This window comes from Lepisma saccharinum, chromosome 1 (genome assembly GCF_977018435.1).
Source record: "Lepisma saccharinum chromosome 1, izLepSacc3.1, whole genome shotgun sequence".
NCBI classification, from domain to species: Eukaryota; Metazoa; Arthropoda; class Insecta; order Zygentoma; family Lepismatidae; genus Lepisma; species Lepisma saccharinum.
The window spans coordinates 66,879,498-66,900,052 of NC_139229.1; the positions used below are offsets into that span (position 1 = coordinate 66,879,498).

Consider the following 20,555-nt stretch of genomic DNA (forward strand, 5'->3'; position numbering starts at 1 on the left):
CAAAACGCCTTCTTTATCAGACATTTCTTTGTAATTTAACTAGAAGATAGAATCTCTACAGTGCATCAATACGTACATGCAACCAAACAAGAAGAATCTATATGACAGTAAAAAACTTCTCACGTCACGTGCTGGCAACATACTTGTTAAAATCAACACAAACAGAATGAGATTTTAAAGTGTTTTTTTTTTTTTTTTGTGCTGTCTGTGTGCTGCTTCTTTTAACAAGAAGAATCTACGTGGACCAGTCAAAAAATTAGTTGGTACAGGGATATTTTCTTGCAACAGGTTGGCAACACTGCACACATGTATCTGTGGTGCGTGATGTAGCGGCATTGACGTGACAGTTGGAGGTTACTTGCTAAGAGAGGCATCGCCTAAAGGGGATTCACGGAGCACACGAACCCCCAACCGAAAACTGAAAGTTTTCCATTTGTTTTCTTTTCTGCAGAATAAAACACTACATTTCAATATATTTATTTTACAAAGCAGCTATTTTCGTTCATAAAGTCTTCACAGTGCTTAAAATTTTCCAATTTCCCGCGACTGTTGACAAGAAAAGGTCACCAGGTTAGGCAGCGAGAGCCTGGGGCACCTCTGGAGCAGTGAACTCCCTCTGCTGTATTCATGTGCCCTTCCGAAACAACACTCAACAGATGGCAGCAACTGTTCGGAGAATGCCGATAGTGGCCGAAGTACAAGGTATTTTATTTTTAGTTTCGTTTAGCTTCTGTATTGGGGAAAGTAAGCAGTCTTCAAGATATTATAATGCAAGCACTGTTTGCATGTATTGTTATAGTAATTCCTAAGACCTTCGATAGCCTAATAGCCTATCTTTAATTTCAAATACATTTCGCCAAAAATTAAGGGTGCAAACTTCCTCAACAACATTACAAATAGTTGCCGTGCATGCAAAGCCTTGCATGGCGAAGGTTTTATGATTTAAAACACTATATCACCAAAATCAGCAGATTTATACTTAACATCGACATTTAAAATTGTTGCTTAATCCTTCAGATAATGTAGACAAGTCAAAAAGAAAGAAGACGAAGACACTGTTAGTAAAAAGTAATATTTATCTTGGCACATACGAGGTGTGGCTAGAAAGAAACCGGATTGATGTTGCTGTCGATAAACGGCAAGCACGTCAAGGTCAAGCAGTGCAAGAGTGTATAACGTGATATCCTGCCTATCGACCGTGTGATTGCCCAGGGTGCGCGGCACTCAGTTCCGCTGTAGCTTGTGGACGAAGTAAACCGTACATCTGTGCTCCAAGGAAAAAAAAAGTTAAGTGTGAAAGTGGAACAGCGTATCAATGTGAAGTTTCTTATGAAACTCGGAAAATCCGCCACAGAGACTTATGGTTTGTTGAAGTGTACGGAGATGAGTGTTTATCACGCACACAAGTATTTCTGTGGTTTCAAAGGTTTAAAGGTGGTCGAGAACTGATTGCGGGCGACTTGCGTCCTAGACGGCCTTGCACGTCAAACACGGAATCCAACATTGCAAATGTCGGTGAATTGATTCAAATTGGGTACCCGAAGGTCAAACTGTCAACCAACATTATGTTATTACTGTGCTGACGAGCCTTCATGAGCAAGTTAGAAGATGACTACCTGATTTGTGGAAAAGCAAGTCATGGATTCTTCATCAGGACAATGCTCCTGTTCACAAGGCATTGTTAGTCAAGGCTTTTTGGCCAAGTGTGGTCAAATCAGCAGTGAAAGGAACCAGATTTACGACTAGAATCTGTGAAAACAAAAGCGCCGGAGGTCATGAACATGGTTTCAGAAAATGATTTCCAGCACTGCTTCCAGCAATGGAAGATTCGTATGGAACTGTGTATCAATAGTGCAGGGGAGTACTTTGAAGGGGATATTGTTCGTATTGTACAAAATAACCAATAAAATTATGTGCTAACCACACTGCCACGGGAGCCAGCTCGCGAATTGAATTGAATATTTGCATCATGAAGTTTGAGCATTGCCAGAGACTTACTTACCAAGCTGCTGTGAAATTACAAATGGCTATTGAAATTTTAAAAAAAATCAAACATATTCGTCGATATCATGGTTAGTGGAAATGGTGCAGGTTAATTCTTAGGAACAGGCAAAATAATTTCCAATGAGGAGAGGAGTAAGGCATTTCAATAATTTAAACGGGAAAAATGTATTGTTTACCTTAGTAATGTTTCCTTGTTTTTGAGGACATTGATGGGCAAGGAGGGGGGCAGGTGTTAAGCGGAAACTATAATAATTCACAGTAAATTAATATTGGCCTGTGTTTCGAAATTTTTGGATTTTCGGTGGGCGTTCTGGCAGACTGGCTAGCACAGAACAAGGTCCCAGGTTCGTATTCTTCATAAAACATGAATTATTATAATTATTCATATTTCTTGTTTTACTTTAGTTTAGAATATTTGTAGGTTTGGTTAGTATTACTCACAATTCCAGAATATAAAAAAAGACGTTAAAAACTGTACTTACTTATGCGAATATGTTGTTCCTAATTTCCTTTCTCTAGAACTACGTTTCGGGGACTAACTATTCCCTTCTTCAGGTTCGTATAAAAAACTATATTCCAAAGAATGTGGAAAAATACTTTACAGATTATAAGAAAGTAAAAACTACGAAGGAAATACAGAAAGGAGTATATCGAATAGAATGTCAATGTGGGAAGGAATATATAGGACAGACTGGTCGAAATATGGGTAAAAGATGGAGTGAACATGAAAAAGATATAAAAGAAAAAGTTCCCAAAACAGGTCTCTCGGAACACACATTGGAAAGCAGACATAGAATTGTAAAAAAGGAAATCATTAGAAAGGAAAAGAGAAAGTTAGGAAGAAATGTGTATGTAATAGCGAATATTTGTAGAGGGGGGGAGAAATAATCTTAACAGGCATGAAGGAAATTTAGAAGAAGGGTGGATCAATTTCCTCAAAAAATGGGATAAAACACGGAAGATTGAACCCACGTCACTCCGGAAGTATCCAAGCTGCTCGAGAAGAACAAAAATTTACGTTGGATTTGTGACATGATAGTGAGGGGGGAAATAAGAAAATGAAGGGGAGAGGAAAGCGTTAATGGAAGAGAGACCTTCATGTGGATTAGGAAATGCAGTTGAGCAGGAAAAGCCCAACCTGCAAGTTGTACATAGTGATACATACAGGTTTTTAGTCTTTTAACATTCTTAACATGGGAATAGGGTAATTGTTCAAGTTTTTAGAGAACGGCGAGTTTTTTAAATACGTCTAGATGGGGGATATAATATCTTAAATGTATCCACACCAACCCTTTTGTTACATTTAGACGTGGTACCATGTTAAGTACCTAGTTTTTTATACAAACCTTTAGAAGGGAATAGTTAGTCCCCGAAACGTAGTTCTAGAGAAAGGAAATTAGGAACAACATACTCGCAGTTTTTAACGTTAATTTTTTAACGACTTTTTTATATTACCTTAGTTTATTATTTTTTCCTTGTACTCTAAAATTTATAAACTAAATATATTCTGACTTCACAAGAACAGTTCTGTACCGTTCAAATTTGTATAACTAAAATATATATTATATTTATACAATAATGGAGAAAAGGTTTATTTTAAAAGCAGAGGAATCCTTAAACATTCGCAGAAAAGATGCCCAAGGTTTATTTTATTTATTATTATAATAAGCCATGGTGCGACAGCCCTCGAAGGGCCTTGGCCTATCTCCCGACTGCCAGTCTCCCTCCCACAATCCTATCTAGAGGTGTGGAGTTCTTCAACCGGTAATGGGGTGATGTGTAGTCAGCATGTGTTCTTTCTGAATTAGTGGTTGATGTATCAATGATTCACATTTGGGAGGTCGTGGGTTAAATTTTGTGGCTCGACATTCTGAGGTTATCTGTGGCCTCCTTCAGTCACTCCTGATGGATGGTGGAGTGATACATTTGATGAACGCCGCTTACCACTTTCTACGGCTTTCCGGTGTTCTGTCATCATCTGTCATAACGTCCAGATAAATACCATTAATGAAATCGATCAGCATAGGTTTTTGTAGGCTTGTTTAAAACTAGAATAGTTGATAGTTGTTGGTAATGTCAATTTGAAAAGTTTCAGCTTTTAATGTTTATTAAATTTGCTTGTCCTCAGAAACTCTAGACAAATGCCGAGATAATCGTGTTACTTGGCTAGTGTAGGACACTCCAAAAACGGAAGTCATAGCTTCGATTCTTGGCTCAAATTTTACCTTTTTGGTATGCTCAATCAATCAGTTGTCCACGTTTACCGTTTTCTTCTCTGCGATTGTGATCAACAAATTGGTTCTCAATGTGTTTGTATCCCCTCGGTCTTGAGGGGGGTGGGGGGTAAAATTTTCTGTGAATTTAAGCTGGGTGTGAACACCCAACGATTTACTCCATGCTACGCCACTGCTTGCTAACCAGTCCTGAACATGTTTCGGCAGCTGCAGGTGACATCCAAAGTGGAAGTGCGTGCAGTGAATCGGTTTTTGTGGGCAAGAGGGTGTAACTACAATATCGCGTCAAGCTATCGCAAATTGGTGCACCATGTTTGAGAACGGACGTACAGATATCGACGGCGCTTGCGTGAATGAACTCAAACAGACGCGTAACAATAGACAAAATCACAAATGAACTCTGTATTTCACATGCAAGTGTGCATGCTATCATTGCTGATCATCTCGAATTCCCTAAAGTTTGTGCACGATGGGTGCATCGACTATTGACAGATGAACACAAAGGGAACCATTTTGACAGTGCTTATGCATTGTTGAAACGTTATGAACATGAAGGACAGGAGTTTTTGGACAAAATTGTGACCGGAGACGAGTCATGGGTTCATCATTTCTCACCTGAAATGAATCTCAGCTCCCTCGAGTGGAAACATCCCACGTCCCCAACTCGAACAAAGTACTGAACAGTTACATCTTCGAAGAAGTTAATGCTGATGCTGTTTTTCGACAGAGAAGGTGTGGTGCATACCAAATTCATTCCAAAGGGTACCACGATTAATGCATCGTCCTATTGTGAAACCTTAAATCGATTGCGAAAAGCACTTAAAGATCGATGGCCAGGTAAACTTTGGAAAGGCATAGTGCTCCTGCATGACAATGCGAGACTGCATGCGGCAAGACTAACGTCAGATCTTTTGCGCAAGTTTCGGTGGGAAGTGTGGGATCACCCCCCTTATAGCCCAGACCTTGCATCTTGTGATTTCCATGTTTTCGGACCCATGAAAGAAGGACTTGCAAAGCCACGATATCACTCTGATGATGAGGTGCAAGCTGCAACCCGTCATTGGTTATCGGACGTTGGACGTGACTACTTCGCAGCAGGCATGGACAAACTTGTGACACGCCTCGACAAATGTTTAAATAAAGGAGGTGATTACGTCGAAAAGTAGCTTCTGTATGGAACTTTTGTGTACAAATAAAAGTTTCATGAAAGTTCGCTCCTGGTTTGTTTTCTCATGCTGCAACTAACCTTTTGACTGACCCACGTATGTTGAAGTTTTAAAGAATCAAATGTTCAAAAATATAAAAATCTAAGAACAAAATAGCTACTGGCCCCTACTTGCTGCATGTGACAAATATTGCTTATTTGTGGAGCATAAATATAACAGTAGAGTAGTGTAAGGAGTGACCTTTTCTGAAAGTTACTCAAGTCTCAATCTCCCTTCTGTGTTGGACACCTTGGAAAGTGCATTATTGTAAGATAACAAGACAGGACTCTTGGCTACGATGATCCTAGAATCATTCAGTTTTTGTTGGTTATTACTTGACCCTGTATTGAGTGAGAGGGGGAAAATAGCTTATGCACCCATAAATTTCATCAGTACAACATTAAAAGTGCCCTTAATTTGTTACAGATTCTTGAAAATGTTGGTGGCCGCTTACTCCTAAGATATGACACCCCCCATTCTTCCTCTCCTGATTTCTGGTTGTTCTATAACTCCCCTCGTCTCTTCAAGATTGGATGGGGTGCGGATCAAGGTAATACATATATTTATATGACAACTTCTTATGTCAGGTGATGGCAACATTCTCGTTAAAAACCACGCAAAGCAAACAGCATGATACAAGACACTTTAAAAATCTAAGCTTTCGAGTAATCATCAGGCCTGGTCAAGAGACAGTGAAGAAGTAGCAGACGAGGTTCTGCTGATGACACTACGTTCTGTGTCTGCCCTACAGTGTTGGTTAGTTTCAGGTTGTTCTGGTTGAAGAGTGTGGGTTTTTCAGTTTGTGTTGTACCATATAGGAATCTTTATTCATTAAAGTGTCTTGTATCATGCTGTTTATTTGTTTGTGTGGTTTTTAACAAATATATATTTATGTTGTTAATGATTGTGGATAAGTGACAGAATTGTGTGATCTGTATTTGAGAGACTTCACATTTTTGTATGTAAATGTCTATTCCTTGTGTAAAAGTACATTCTTCCTCAGATACAGATATGAAGTATGAACTAGTAGTTCTAGTTTAGAAAGCAGGACATTTCACACTGATGAGAGAAACAACAGGAACAGACGACATGGCACATGCTCTGGGAAAACTGCCCAGTCCAAGTAACACTTAAGTGATAAGTGAAATATGTAGCATGTCATGGCATGCACATGTTTCTTGAGCCTAGTTTCCATGTGACATGTTACTCTGATATGTGTCATTTGGATGTGAAATCTGCTTTGCAGTCACTGGATCATTATGTGCATTCACAAGTGAAAAATGAGAAAGAACTATTATCTATGGTGCAGTAAACATAGTGAAAATATTGTATGGAAACGAACAAACTGCTAAGCTGATATGGATGTTGATGTATTGATATCAGGAAGTGTCAGTTGGAAGTTGGAACAATTTTTAATTATTATAATTTTGAGGTATCAGTACCTATTGGAATCTAAGCCTATCGACATCTGTTTAGGTATTAGGTCAGGTAGAATATATGCATAATTTTCTTGGAACAAAATGGTCACATACAGGCTATTCACAGCAGGTCTTATGCTAGCTTTAATTTCTTGTAGGAACTCCGTGGACTTACTGTTACCCGAGTGATGTAAAATTGCAGCACCGGGCTGAGGAATGGGAGGCTGTGATGGAGATGGCAAAAGAGGATGCACGTCGGTTACCCTTGCCTCCAGATTTGTTTCAGGTAATGTGTTTTCAAAGTTCTCGAATGTTAGTGACAATGGTTCTACATTAGCATGCAATGTTCATGCAGGTTGCCATATTTATGTAACTACAGAGTTAAAATGTATAAATGCTTTACATATATATAGTAGATATTGATGTTATATTTTTTCATGCAAATATGTCAATACTAGGACTGATCCAATACCAGCTGATATACTGATAAATCTATCTCATCCCTACTTGCTATAGTTACAAAAAAGCTGTGCATTATTTATATTATTGAAAGTACTATCTGGATATGCACATATATTTATTGGTTCTGATCTTTGTTCCTGAACTAAGACAGCTGTTGGCTCAAACATTCAAACTACAGATCTATGTGCATTTGAAAACTTTGTTTGTGTGTTCAGTTATATTTTTTTAAACACAGTTTACATTAATAAATCGCCATGCAATTTTTTTCTTTCTTAATACAAAGTGGAGACTTTTATCATAATGTACTTGGTGGAGAGACATAGATCCTACTTTAAACTGTAGGTCCAGTTCCAATTGGCCTTTCTGTGCATAAAGTGAACTTAAAACAAAAACTCCTCTTTTTATCGTAATGTGTAATTCATACATGATTCATCATAGCCAAGTTTCAAAGTTATGAAAAATTGTGTGTTTTGTTGGTTTCAATCCTTGATTTGAATAATTTTTGTGAAATTTTGATCTGAATGTCTTAATTCTTTCTTTCCAGAATATGGTGCCTCTGGTAAAGCACAAGTTTCAACAAGACATGAAAGTGGAAGCTATTCATCCTCATAACCGAATTGAAATATGCCCAGCGACAGTTGTGAAAATTTTTGATCAATATTACTTCATGGTTCAGATTGATAGCAATGCAACCTTAGAAAATGACAAAGAAACAATATGGCTTTGTACTGCAAATCACCCATATATATTTCCTGCAGGTAAGTGTTGGTTAAATAATTTCTTGTGCCATGTCTTTGTTGCCACTACAGAACTTTATTTTGAAATCACTACAATAAAATCTTTATATTTTATGTAAATGTAAGCTGCATATTCATACTTTATTCTTTTTGAGCAGGGCTTCATGAAAATTTTTCGGCCAGTAATTTGTACTGTGAGATAAAATAATGTTTCTAATTAAACTAGTTAACTAACTTGAAAACCTGTGGTGTTATTGTTCACAAATGTTCAAATAAATAACAGCATGAAGTTGTGGTATGCTTGATAGATTTATTATATAAGACAGTGTGGTGAAGATAGAGGTTGGTATATCTCAACTAGCTCATCAATAAATGAATAATAAACTAGAAATTGAATCTGGCAACAAAAAGTTGACAGGGTTGTCACCGAACTGGGAAACTTGGGAAAAGTAATGGAAGTTGGGCCATGACCAAAAAGTCATGGCTAAGTTGGAAAATATTAAAAATGGTTGCTGTACTTACTGAATATATATTTTTACACATACTTGTAAAACCTAATTCAGAACAACAGCTGTCCATTATTGAAAATAAATATTTAATGTGATATTATTGGAACAGGATGTATTGCTTTCATATTTCCACTCAAAAAAATCCTGGTAAATAAGAGTTGAACTGTACAGAATGGTGTGGATATTTATTTGAAAAGGTCAGGAAGAAGTTGACAAAATTAGTGGAAATCCTGCAAGGAAATTGCATTAAGAACAGAAGCTTGTTTGATAGCTCATTGTTAGTGTATTGGCACCGACATACAAAAGACTATGTTGTTACACTTGATAGGGCAATGATTTTTACATAACTGTTCAATAAGTTATGTTGTATGTTTCGTGTACTATGAACTTTTCATAAAGTTAATTCACTTTGAATGATTAAGTGTTCACTGTGAGCAAGACGGTTACTGTGCAGCAATAACAAAATTAATATTTATAAATTTTAACTAATGATTATATTTCATTAAAAAAATATTCTTTTTATGAAAATCATTATAATTTTAAGGCTGGGCCCAGGAACATGAACTACAGATCACCCATCCTAGAGGATGGACAACCAAAAGTGAAGAATTTGATTGGCAAGAGTATTTGATGGTCACTGGAGGTGTGGCAGCTCCGAAAAGTAGTTTCGATACTTTTCCTTCAGCAAAGGAGCTTGGTTTTACTCAAGGAATGAAATTGGAGGCAGTGAACCCAGAAAATGAGCATCAATTAAGTGCAGCAACAATAGTGAAGACTATAAATCATCTTTTGTGGCTGCACTTGGAATCAAACGACAGGTAATTATGTTAACACTATTGAGCCTTGTTTCTATGTTAATAAAACATTAAAATGCTGACCAAAGCAACATTTATTGTGTTTAGTGTATATTTTTTATATACAATAAATTGTGCCTTGGTCAGCATTTTAATGTTTTAGTAATTACGTTCTTTAACTATGCCTTTTACACCTGTGTATTGGTACATTTTCTGGACTTCATTTGGTGCCAGTTTTCTAATGGGGGGAGTATCTTTGCAAGAACTTGTACAAATACCAGTTAACTTTGGTATTTTTAATACTCTCTAAAATAACATCCAGTTAATTTTAAATCTTAATTCACCACATATGTGTATAATGCAGAAATGTGTTGGTCTAGATGCAGGAAACCTGGAGTGTTTCCAACTTTGTCCCTGCATAACATGGCTCGGGGGTTGAACCAGCCTGAAATAAATGGGTACCTGGGGATAAAGGCAGTTGGAGCATGATCTGAGCAGATCTCCTCCAAAAAAAAAAAAAAATGACCTATATGTGTAATGCATTCCCTCAATTTTCAACAGCAATTGTATGTTTATTTATGTTGTGTATAGGGGGCCTCAATTACATGCTCTTCAGATGCTTATGGCTGAAGAAATCTGAGAGATATTACTAATATTTTGCTGTATTCAGGGTGGCGACAGACCTGGAAAACTGGGAAAAGTCAGGGAATTTGAGGTGTCGAAAAAAATCAGGGAATTTCGTCTTCATTGACTTTTTTTTTTTTTTTTTTTTAAAGATATCGTTATAGAACTCTGCACGGGAACAGGAAATCTCGTTCGTAAGTTTCGGCCTCAACTTTTAGGCCCCTTTTATGCAGAACACAACCACTACGCCAGAAACCAGTGAGGGAGGAGGAGGAGAGAGAGAGAGAGAAATTTCTCTCGCCTGGGCTTCTCGGCGGGAATTTTAAATTCAAACACACTTTGGAGGAAAATTGTTATAACTCGGGCACTATGGGAGCAATCTACTTCGGACAAGTTTTGTTTTGCAGCTAAAACATCAGAGCATGCAACCGTGTACAATTCAGAACGCCGAACCAAGGAAGGGGGTTTGGTGGGCACGACCCCCGAATTTCAATAGAAAAACATAAAAATCTGGAGTTTGCCCCCTCTTCTCCCAATATTTTGCGGAGAAGGTGCAAACTTTAGTATTCTTTTCAGAGAATGGACATTTCTCAAGAGAATTAAACATGTTTCATGTTCTTGGGTGCCACACAAGTTTAAAAATAAGCCAAAATGTGATTTTTTTTACGAAAACTAGGTAATTTGCATTTTTGGAGGAAAATTGTTATAACTCGGGCACTATGGGAGCAATCTACTTCGGATAAGTTTTGTTTTGCAGCTCGAACATCAGAGCGTGCAACCGTGTACAATTCAGAACGTGGGACTGAGGAAGGTGGTTTGGTGGGCACGACCCCCGAATTTCAATGAAAAAAACAAAAATCTGGAGTTTGCTCCCATCTTCTCCCGTAATTTTGGGGAGAAGGCGCAAACCTTAGTATTCTCTTAAAAGAATGGACGTTTCCAAAGAGAATGAAACATGTTTCAAGTTCTTGGGTGCCATACTAGTTGAATAATAAGCCAAAATGTGAAACTTTGTTTTTTGCGAAATATAGGTAATTTGCATATTGCTCAGAAAATTGTTATAACTCGGCCAATATGGGAGCAATCTACCTCGGATACGTTTGCAGCTAAAACATCAAAGCATGCAACCGTGTACAATTCAGAACGCCGAACCGAGGAATAGGGGTTTGGGGGGGGGGGGCACGACCCCCGAATTTCGATGAAAAAAACAAAGATCTGGAGTTTGCCCCCTCTTCTCCCGCTATTTGGGAAGAAGGCGCGAACTTTAGTATTCTTTTCAAAGAATGGACATTTCTCAAGAGAATTAAACATGTTTCATGTTCTTGGGTGCCATGCAAGTGGCAAAATGTGATTATTTTTTATTTTACTAAAAATAGGTAATTTCCATTTTTGGAGGAAAATTGTTATTCCTCGGGAACTTTGGGAGCAATCTACTTCGGATAAGTTTTGTTTTGCAGCTAAATCATCAGAGCATGCAACCGTGTACAATTCAGAACGGCGAACCAAGGAAGGGGGTTGGGGGTGCGACCACCGAATTTCAATGAAAAAAAATCTGGAGTTTGCCCCCTCTTTTCCCGCAATTTTGTGGAGAATTTGCGAACCTTAGTATTCTCTTAAAAGAATGGACGTTTCCAAAGAGATTGAAACATGTTTCATGTTCCTGGGTGCCATACAAGTTGAATAATGAGCCAAAATGTGAAACTCTGTTCGGAAATGTGGCATGGATATGTTTGCGGAGAGGGGGGGAGGTTGGTCATCAATATGAATTTCCCAGGCTTGCTCCAGACCTGTGTCAGAGTTTCCACCCAAACATAAGAGTATGAAGCTCCAAAAAGCACATTCATTTCGTAATCAGCACCATGATACAATATGATATCATCGGGGGAGTAAAGGTTAAGCCTCTAAATATTATGTGGAAAATGCATTGAATTATAATTTTGAATTATATTTTTTTCTTGTCCGTATGGGAGTAGTAAGGGGACTTGTCAACAGATGGAGCGAGTAATAATGGAGCTCAGTCATTAGGGTGTCTAACTACTATGCGAGAGACTCGGGGTTGATCCTCTGCGGGGGAGAACCGGGATGTTTTCCATCTATTCAAACTGCTCCGGCACCCAACCCAGCATCATATGAAGCTGGTACCTTGAGGAAACTTTGAGGGATAAAGGTAGCCAGTAGCGTGGTGCTGATCACATCATGCCCACCTTCAGCCATGATCAAGAAAGTGTGGGGCCCTAACTCCACACCCCTATACACCTTCATGGAAAAGTGCAGGGGAGCAGTTTACTTTTACTTCCTCAAAAATCTGTTCCAACATATCAAACTGTCACGAAAATACGTAGACCAGGTGACCTACAATTTAAAATAATAGTTTTAAAAACAATGGAGTATTAAGTTTTGGTATATTTAGCAGATAAATGTTCTAAAAAAACCCTCGAATTTGGGGAAATGTAAAACACTAACAAGTCAAGAAAAAGATAATGCCAATTTTTGGTGTCATAATATATCGGTATCTGTCACGTGACATTGATTTTAATTTTTTGGGTGCGTCGCCACTTATGGTCATTATGCACCCTTCAGTATATACAGGGAAAATTCCATTATCTAAAATCCTTACCTTAAAATTAAAAATGGGGGTATGGAAAATAACTTTCAAGATATCAAACTCTCACGAAGAAGCGTAAGCCATGTGACATACAATTTGAAACATTAGTTTAGAAACTCCATGAAGGTATAATTTCAGATATTTGCCAGAAAATACGCTAAAATGAAAATGTGAATTTTTGGGGAAAAAACCACCGTATAGTAAAAAATAAAAAAATAAGAAAATACACAAATTTGAAAAAAAATGACAAAATATCAAGGTCCCTACCGATTAGGCATAAATGAAACAAGAATATCAGTTGTAATTTATTGCATTAGTAGCAGTGAGTCCTAACCTAATTTTCGGCATAATCACCGCCGTTGTTCTGGCATTTGTCTTAGCATGGCACTAAAATTTGTATGCCCATGGTATATGTGTCTGACAGCATAGACTGGAACTATCTCTACCGCAGTGTAGCTGTCAAATACTTGCCCTGCCAGAAACCTCTTCAGTTAAACAAGGAGATGAAAGTCTGTACATTCAAGGCCAGGGCTGTACAGGGAGTAGTCCAAGATATCTCACCTGAAGTGATGCAAAGGGCCCTCGTGTACTCAGCTGTATGGGGTTGTGCACATTCGATAGGCCTTCCGTGAATTGTCTGCACCATCGTCTGACCATACTATCACTCACGACGTCCTCTCTGCACACCTCACACGGTTGCTGGTGGCCCTGCCAAATTCTGAGCGTGCAATGTAGGCTACATCGCAGTCGGTGGGAGACTGTATGAGAGCTGCAATCTTTAACCTAGAACTGTCCTGAAACGGCTGCATTGCAACTGTACCAGATTACAGCTACATGCCACTTCTTCCTGCCTGCATGTGTGTGTGTCGCTCTCCGACCACTAGTGCTGCGTATAGGCACCATTGGAGCTTTTTTCAGGATGCCCCTCGTATATGAATTTTAAGAAGCTTTTATTATTAGAGTGTTCCTGTTTTAATGTGTGGTTAGCTAAATCAGGTAAATCAGATACAATGCAATTCTATAAATTCCTTACGTCAAATTTCTAATACCTACATACCCTTTTCGTCAACATTAATGGTATAACTGCATGTTGTCAGTTTCACAGTACTTCACTTGGATATTCTGCACTGAAGCAGAAATCCCATTGATAATGTATGGAAATATGACACTTTATTTTGTTCGATTCAATTGTTTCACTTATATGCAAGAGTTTAGTTGTTTGCTTTACAGAGAAGAGAGAAGTAGCTTTATGCATCGAAAAATGAATCTGCACTCATGGTTCTTGCAAGCAGAGGGTTCCAAACCTCAGTGGAAATATCAACATACAATACCGAGAATGTATAAGGAGACTGATAAATTACACAAATTGTATTTCTTAATCAATCACTCTTCACTCTTATCTCATTTAGTTGTAACTTTAAAAATAATCGAGTATTTTATTTGAAACTTACTGCGTATGACAAAATTCCATAATCCTTCCCTAGCTTGTGAATTGTAATAATTTTCCAAATTCACTATTTTGCAGTCTGAATTCAAATCATAGAGAATAAAGAAATAAGTCAATTTCATAGAAGATAATATTGGTACTTTACAAATCCATACCTGGATCTGTATGAGAGTATTATTTCCATTTGCAAAAACATCGATTTAGTTTAGTTTGTAATTATCAGGGAAAAATGTAAATTTTGTCCTGGAAAACCTCGAAAAGTCAGGGAATTTCATTTCTGCTTGTTTGTAGCCACCCTGTGTATTGCGACCCTGAAAGTTACCATATATCTCTGAATGCAAGATGACTTCGAATCCAAGATGACCCCCCATTTTTCAACAAGAGATTACAGAAAAACTATTTTCAAAAATTTACAAATGGTTAAAAGTGGAATCTGCAACGTCTCACAATTAATAAAGAAAATGTTCGCCACAACACACTCTACGTGCTGTTGCACAACAATGCTCAAAGCACATGCAAACGTTCAAGGCTAAAGTGGTAGACATGGCAGAGGGTAGAGTTAGAGCTTAATGGAAGCTCGTGGTTCTGTTCAGTAAAGAAAAGAAAAACTCCACATCATATGCCTCAAAAGCAAGACGACCCCATATTTCTGGGCACGAAATTGCTGCAAAAAGCCTCGTCTTGGATTCAGAAATATACTGTAAATATATAATGCGGAAAAATATAAAATCCAGGTACATAAAAACATTGTTCTTCTGTATTTGCCATTGGGCCAACTGCTTGAAGTTTGATTTCTTTAAAATAGGTTCCAGGCTCCCACTGACCAGTAAATAATGTTAGTTGGAAAAATTAACGTATTATCTCGTTTCAGTTTTCATCCTAGCCACATCATGAGTGTCGACTCCCCCGATATCTTCCCTGTTGGTTGGTGTGAAAGCAATTCTTATCCATTGAAAATTCCCCTGTATTATCAAGGTCCTTCCAAGGGAAATGAGGAACAAGAGATGTAAGTAAATATTTGTTCATAATTGGGAAATGAGAGACGCGGTAGTATATAAATACGGAGAAACTAGTACTCACTTTATCCACGAAACTGTTTTATCTTAACTTGGTACAGCAAGTTCCAACGAGGATGGTGGCAGTGGCCACTGAAATTAATAGAATGAAGAAGATAACACAGTTTCGTGGATAAAGTGAGTACTAGTTTCTCCATATTTATAAATATTTGTAATAATAAAATTTTAATTAAAAATCAGAATGACAATTTGCTTGTGTTTCAAACCTTCTACACAAATTTTCATACCAAGGGACATTTGTCTACTTTGGATTTTTTTTTTTTAGAAAAGTAAAAATTATGTACTTTTGCATTTAATTTAGGGATGGGACCGATTAATCGGTATCAGCCGATATAGACATATCGGTGTATCAATTTATCAGTAAAATTACCGATTATTTTACCGATCCGATATATCGATAATTATCTTATAATTTAGTGCAAAATTCTGCCATTTTGTTGTAATTTTTATGGATAATCTCAATGCCCTAAAAAAAAAAAAAAGGTAAAGTGTTCCCCTGTGCTTAGCACCACGCCATGAAGGCGTATAGGGGGTGTGGGGGTAACACCCCACACTTTCTTGATCCGGTCGTGCGTGGGGGTGATGTGATCAGCATCACGCCCCTGACCACCTTTACCCCCCAGGGTTTCCCCAGGTACCCATGTTATTCGACGCTGGTTGGGCGCCGGGGCCGCTTCCATCGTTAGAAAAGTTCCCGGATTTGAACCAGCCGGGGATCGAACCCGGGACCTTTAGCATGGTAGTCAGACGCGTTACTGACTGAACCACCGTGGCCACAAAAATATAAAATTCCAAATGGCCCTTGAAGAACCTGAATGGTTCATTCACCTCTTTAATAAGTGTTTGTTTCCATGTGACTGCAGTGCAAAAGAAGTTGCATATTTAGACATTTACTTTTTAAAATTTATGCATGGAGATTATCCTTGAAAGTTATATCAAAATGGCAGAATTTTGCACTAAATTACAAGGAAAAGTCAATATATAAGTCGCAAAATGAAATATTTTCGAATTGTTGCAATTTGAATTTGTTTTATGAATATAAGTCGTTGCACTGATCCTTTCTGCAAATGTTGGTGTAAGTGGCAGCACCACAGTGTATCGTATACGGCGCTAGTAGTCATGTTCTCATGCTGCGGTGTCTCATTCGAGTGCCAAGTGGGTAAGATGGCAGGTGTGTTAGCAGAGTGTACGCATGGTGACCAACGGGCCGTAATTCGATTTCTGTGGGTGCAGGCATCCTACTCGTGGAATTTCTGCCCCAGAGTCACACTGTCACTGCAGCCACGTATTGCAAAACCCTGACGAAGTTACAGTCAGCCATTCGCAAGAAACGTCCAGGTGCTTTGCGAGATGGAGTTCTTCTGTTGGATGACAATGCTCGTCCACACAGTGGCTCACATACGGTCCCTAGGTTGGGAACAACTGGAAAATCCAGCCTACAGTCTTGATTTGGCACCATCCGACTTTCATCTCTTCGGTCCACTGAAGAATCACCTGGGTGGTCACCAGTTCAAGGATATGGAGGAGGTCCATCGGGAGGTTACCAGCTGGCTACAACACCAACCACAAACCTTCTCAGCTTCTGGCTTTGAGGGACTCGTGAAATGCTGGGAGAAGTGCCTAAATGTTCATGGAGATTACGTTGAAAAATAAACCACATTTCATCAAGTTAACTATTTCAACTTTTCTTTCTAATATTTTTTGCGACTTATACCGGGTCAGTCACCTAAAATTACCACCGGAAATATTTCGTGAACAACAATAAATATTGAAAAACTGCTTTCGCAGTTATAAAGGTATGAGAGGGGTTCATGAAATTAGTGGACACAATACGTTCAACTACGTAAGGAAGTACGATTTTCAACACAAACTTAGTTTTTTTTAAAAATGGAAACCCCATTTTATTTTTAGCTCATTTGAAAGTACGGAAAAATTCATTAAAAATGGCATTTGTTACATTGTAATACGTCAAGTCGTTCTCAAGTAATTGTAACGTGAAGGTGCCGAGAGCAAATGCCGTCGTGCATACAGCCTGCACGCTTGTGCTTCATTTTTCCTACACTCGCCATAGATAAGTATCCTCTCGACATTTTCAGTGTTTGAAAAAACGTATGGTTAATCTGTGTACTTTGTTACGTCCTTGCTTCATTTGATAAAATTGATAAATCAATTAGAAAGAAAGAGAGAAAAATGTACGAGTACAAGATGCAAAGTTTAAAAGTTGAAAACTTGAAGATTTGTCATGACCAAACGAGAAGAGTTGGTTGTTCCTGTGTACTAAATATTATCACGTAAATGAATGGACGCCAATTAAAAATTAGAAAGATGTTAATGTATTAATCTTTATGTATGTAACTGATGGTGGAATATTTAAAATATATACTTTTTAATGTACAAATATTTATTAACTTGGAAAGATTTATCAGATCCTTTTAGATAATTTGTCAAAGCTTACTTATGTGCAAACTATACATTTTATTGTATCCCGCAGTTGTTGGATTGTAACAACTTTCCTAAGCACAACGGATAGTATGCAGAAGAGTAACATATTTGTTACCATACACGAATGGTGTTAAAAGGGGGATGTGCATGTTACGACACACGAATCAACTTGTGAGAATGTTTGTTTCAGGCGTGAACTTCACGTTACAATTACTTGAGAACTACTTGACGTATTACAATGTAACAAACGGCATTCTTAATGAATTTTTCCGTACTTTCAAATGAGCTAAAAATAAAATGGAGTTTCAATTTTAAAAAAACTGAGTTAGTGTTGAAAGTCGTACTTCCTTATGTAGTTGAACGTATTGTGTCCATTAATTTCATGAGCCCCTCTCATACCTTTATATCTGCGAAAGCAGTTTTTCAATATTTTTTATTCACGAAATATATCCGGTAGTAATTTTAGGTGACTCACCCTGTATATTGACTTACCCTCGTATAAGATATTTATAGATATATTGGATCGGTAATTTTACCGACACAGTGCTAGTCCAATTAGTCTGTCCCATCCCTTCTTTTTTTACATAATATGCCAAACTTTTTTTTTTATAGTGTTGAGAGGAAAGAAGCACCCCTGGATAATCCTCAGAAATCATTCTGGTGCCCAAAGATATACTTCAACCACAAATGTTTCTCTGGACCTTTCCTGAGCAAAGGAAAATTAGCTCAGCTTCCTAAAGCTGTAGGCCCTGGACCGGTGACGTTGGTGATGCGTGAGGTACTTTCAATGTTGATAAGTGTTGCCTACAAATCGAGCAGGGTTCTTAAAGAATTGCAGTGTGATGGGAAAGCTGCACCTGGAAGTCATCTTGAAGTTCTCAAGGCCAAGTAAGTATAACTTACTGCTTGCCTTCATGATGTAAAATGTGTATTAATCAGACTGTTAATTCTTTCCCCTTATTTGTTTTGTTCATTACAATTCAAGTCTGTGCAACACAATAACATTGCCAGAGTTTTGTTCAGGCAAAAGGGTGCAAAAAAAATTACCACGTGAGTTCAGCTGTGGTTGCTGTAACTGCTAATATCAACCTTAACTAACTTATTAAATTACTTATTTGTATTATCTGATAATTTATCATTTATGTTAGGAATATAGGTTGGTACTTTATGTACAGTGTTAACTCTGTCTTCCATACATTTAGAATTCCTACTAGAAAGACCTTCTAGACCTTCTGGCTGCTGACCTAGGCACCAAATTGTTACTCTGCTACTAGTTTTGGTACTTGTTACAGTGCTGGTTGGTGCACATTTAATTTCTTTCTTTATGTAGCACATTTGCTAAAGATTAAAATCATGTATTTTTTTCATGGTAGTCTTTTAAATTAAAAACTTTATTCATGGCTTCCGATGTAAATCATAAAATTATTATTTTATAATCGGCAAGAGCCCACATGAAGTAAATGGAATTGTCAAATGCACATTTAATATTTTCATGTTTTTATTATACTCAAGTTTATTCAACTTTTGTGGATTTATTTTCTTAAAACAATTACAGAAAGCGTCTTGCATGGTTGTAATTCATCTCTATGATATTTCAACTTTAACATGCAAGTTTTGTAATATAATTAAGCATTGTTTCCATATTAAGACCAAGTTACAAACTAAGTTAGTTTACTTTAGATTAGTTCTTCGTCTGAGGAAGACCGTGATACAGGGTTGAATCGTTACATGTTAAATGTTTACATCTTAATAAACTACCTTGGTCAGCAACTTAATGCCAGTTTTGTCGATGGAATGATATTTAATCCAGTTGTGATACACTGCTATAGGATTTTTTTGTTGCCATGTAATCAAGAAGTCCTGGGTTTGATGTCCTGTGGAGGCACTTTGCACAGTGGTTCAGATCCCACTTTAAACTGTAAGTTCAGTCCCGATTGGCCTGTATGTGCCTAAAGTGAATTTAAAACTTGAAGTACATTTACTGTTTATAAATAAATGTAGAGGCACATAATTTTGGTAAATAAAAAAAGCAGAATTTCTGTACAAAAACAGTCAATTTCAGGTTCAAAAGCAGTAAATAAAATAAAATTTCGGTGTTATAGTGGTGAAAAATCAGATGAAAAGTGGTATATAAAGAGACATTTTGGTTTTAAAATTGTAAATATAATCTTAAATTTGATTTTAAAACTACACTTATTACACAAAATTAACATTTCACTTCTAATAGCACATTTATGTAGTTATCAGGGTATTAAGTTTATTTCTGTGTAAAGGAGCCCATTTTTGCTTCTCCAATATTAACATTGAAATTAATCAATTTTCCGTGAACTTGCAGGCTAATTCAGACCTCGGAAGGTGTAGCGTTTGTAAATAAACCCTAAATTTCGTGTTTAAAAGTTTATTTCGCATTTTGCAGTTCATTTCGCATTATTTCGTGACAAAACATGGTAGCAAAATGCATCTCACACCTTTCAAAAACATGAAAAATTAACAATACAATGTGTGTTTTGACATTTCGTTTTTTTGTCAAAAACGAAATATGCATGCCCCTAATCATTGGCAATATATTTTCAGGTACAAGATGAACAGCTATCGAGCAAGTGTTGCTATAGTTACATCTGCATCCAAAGTTCCAGCATTTTGCAAGGAGATCTGTCAGAAACTTCAATGTTGTCCATATATGTTTGGACCCGATCTGGTTGGGGAGAAATGCCCTGAAGAATGTGGAGTGATGTCAAAAACAAAGTTCAGTAAGTAATGTTTGTGCTTGAAGTTGTTAAATGTTAACAATATGTTTCTGTGCAAACACTGATGAATCGATATCAGGTAGTATTATATTGGTTTAAATTTAATTACCAATATGGTCCAATACAATAATGAAGTTTGGGCATCCTTCAGAGTACAGAAAATGTATGCTGACAAATACTCTGAAAACAGTGCAAAAGAGCATTAATTTTGTGCCAAAACTGTGTAGCTGAGGCATATTCTGTGGTTTCGT

General features: G+C 37.4%; 1 protein-coding gene across 4 annotated transcripts in view; it reads left to right on the forward strand.

Annotated features, from left to right (window-relative positions):
- Positions 1-20,555, forward strand: part of LOC145996097 (scm-like with four MBT domains protein 1) — a 45,871-nt gene that overhangs the window by 15,241 nt on the left and 10,075 nt on the right. For all 4 annotated transcript variants that reach the window (XM_083132384.1, XM_083132358.1, XM_083132367.1 and 1 more), the window contains exons 7-13: positions 5,870-5,993; positions 7,020-7,147; positions 7,868-8,081; positions 9,114-9,387; positions 14,911-15,045; positions 18,170-18,445; positions 20,132-20,307. In XM_083132384.1, the coding sequence (XP_082988510.1) occupies positions 5,870-5,993; positions 7,020-7,147; positions 7,868-8,081; positions 9,114-9,387; positions 14,911-15,045; positions 18,170-18,445; positions 20,132-20,307 (1,327 nt within the window). The remainder of the gene's footprint in view (positions 1-5,869; positions 5,994-7,019; positions 7,148-7,867; positions 8,082-9,113; positions 9,388-14,910; positions 15,046-18,169; positions 18,446-20,131; positions 20,308-20,555) is intronic.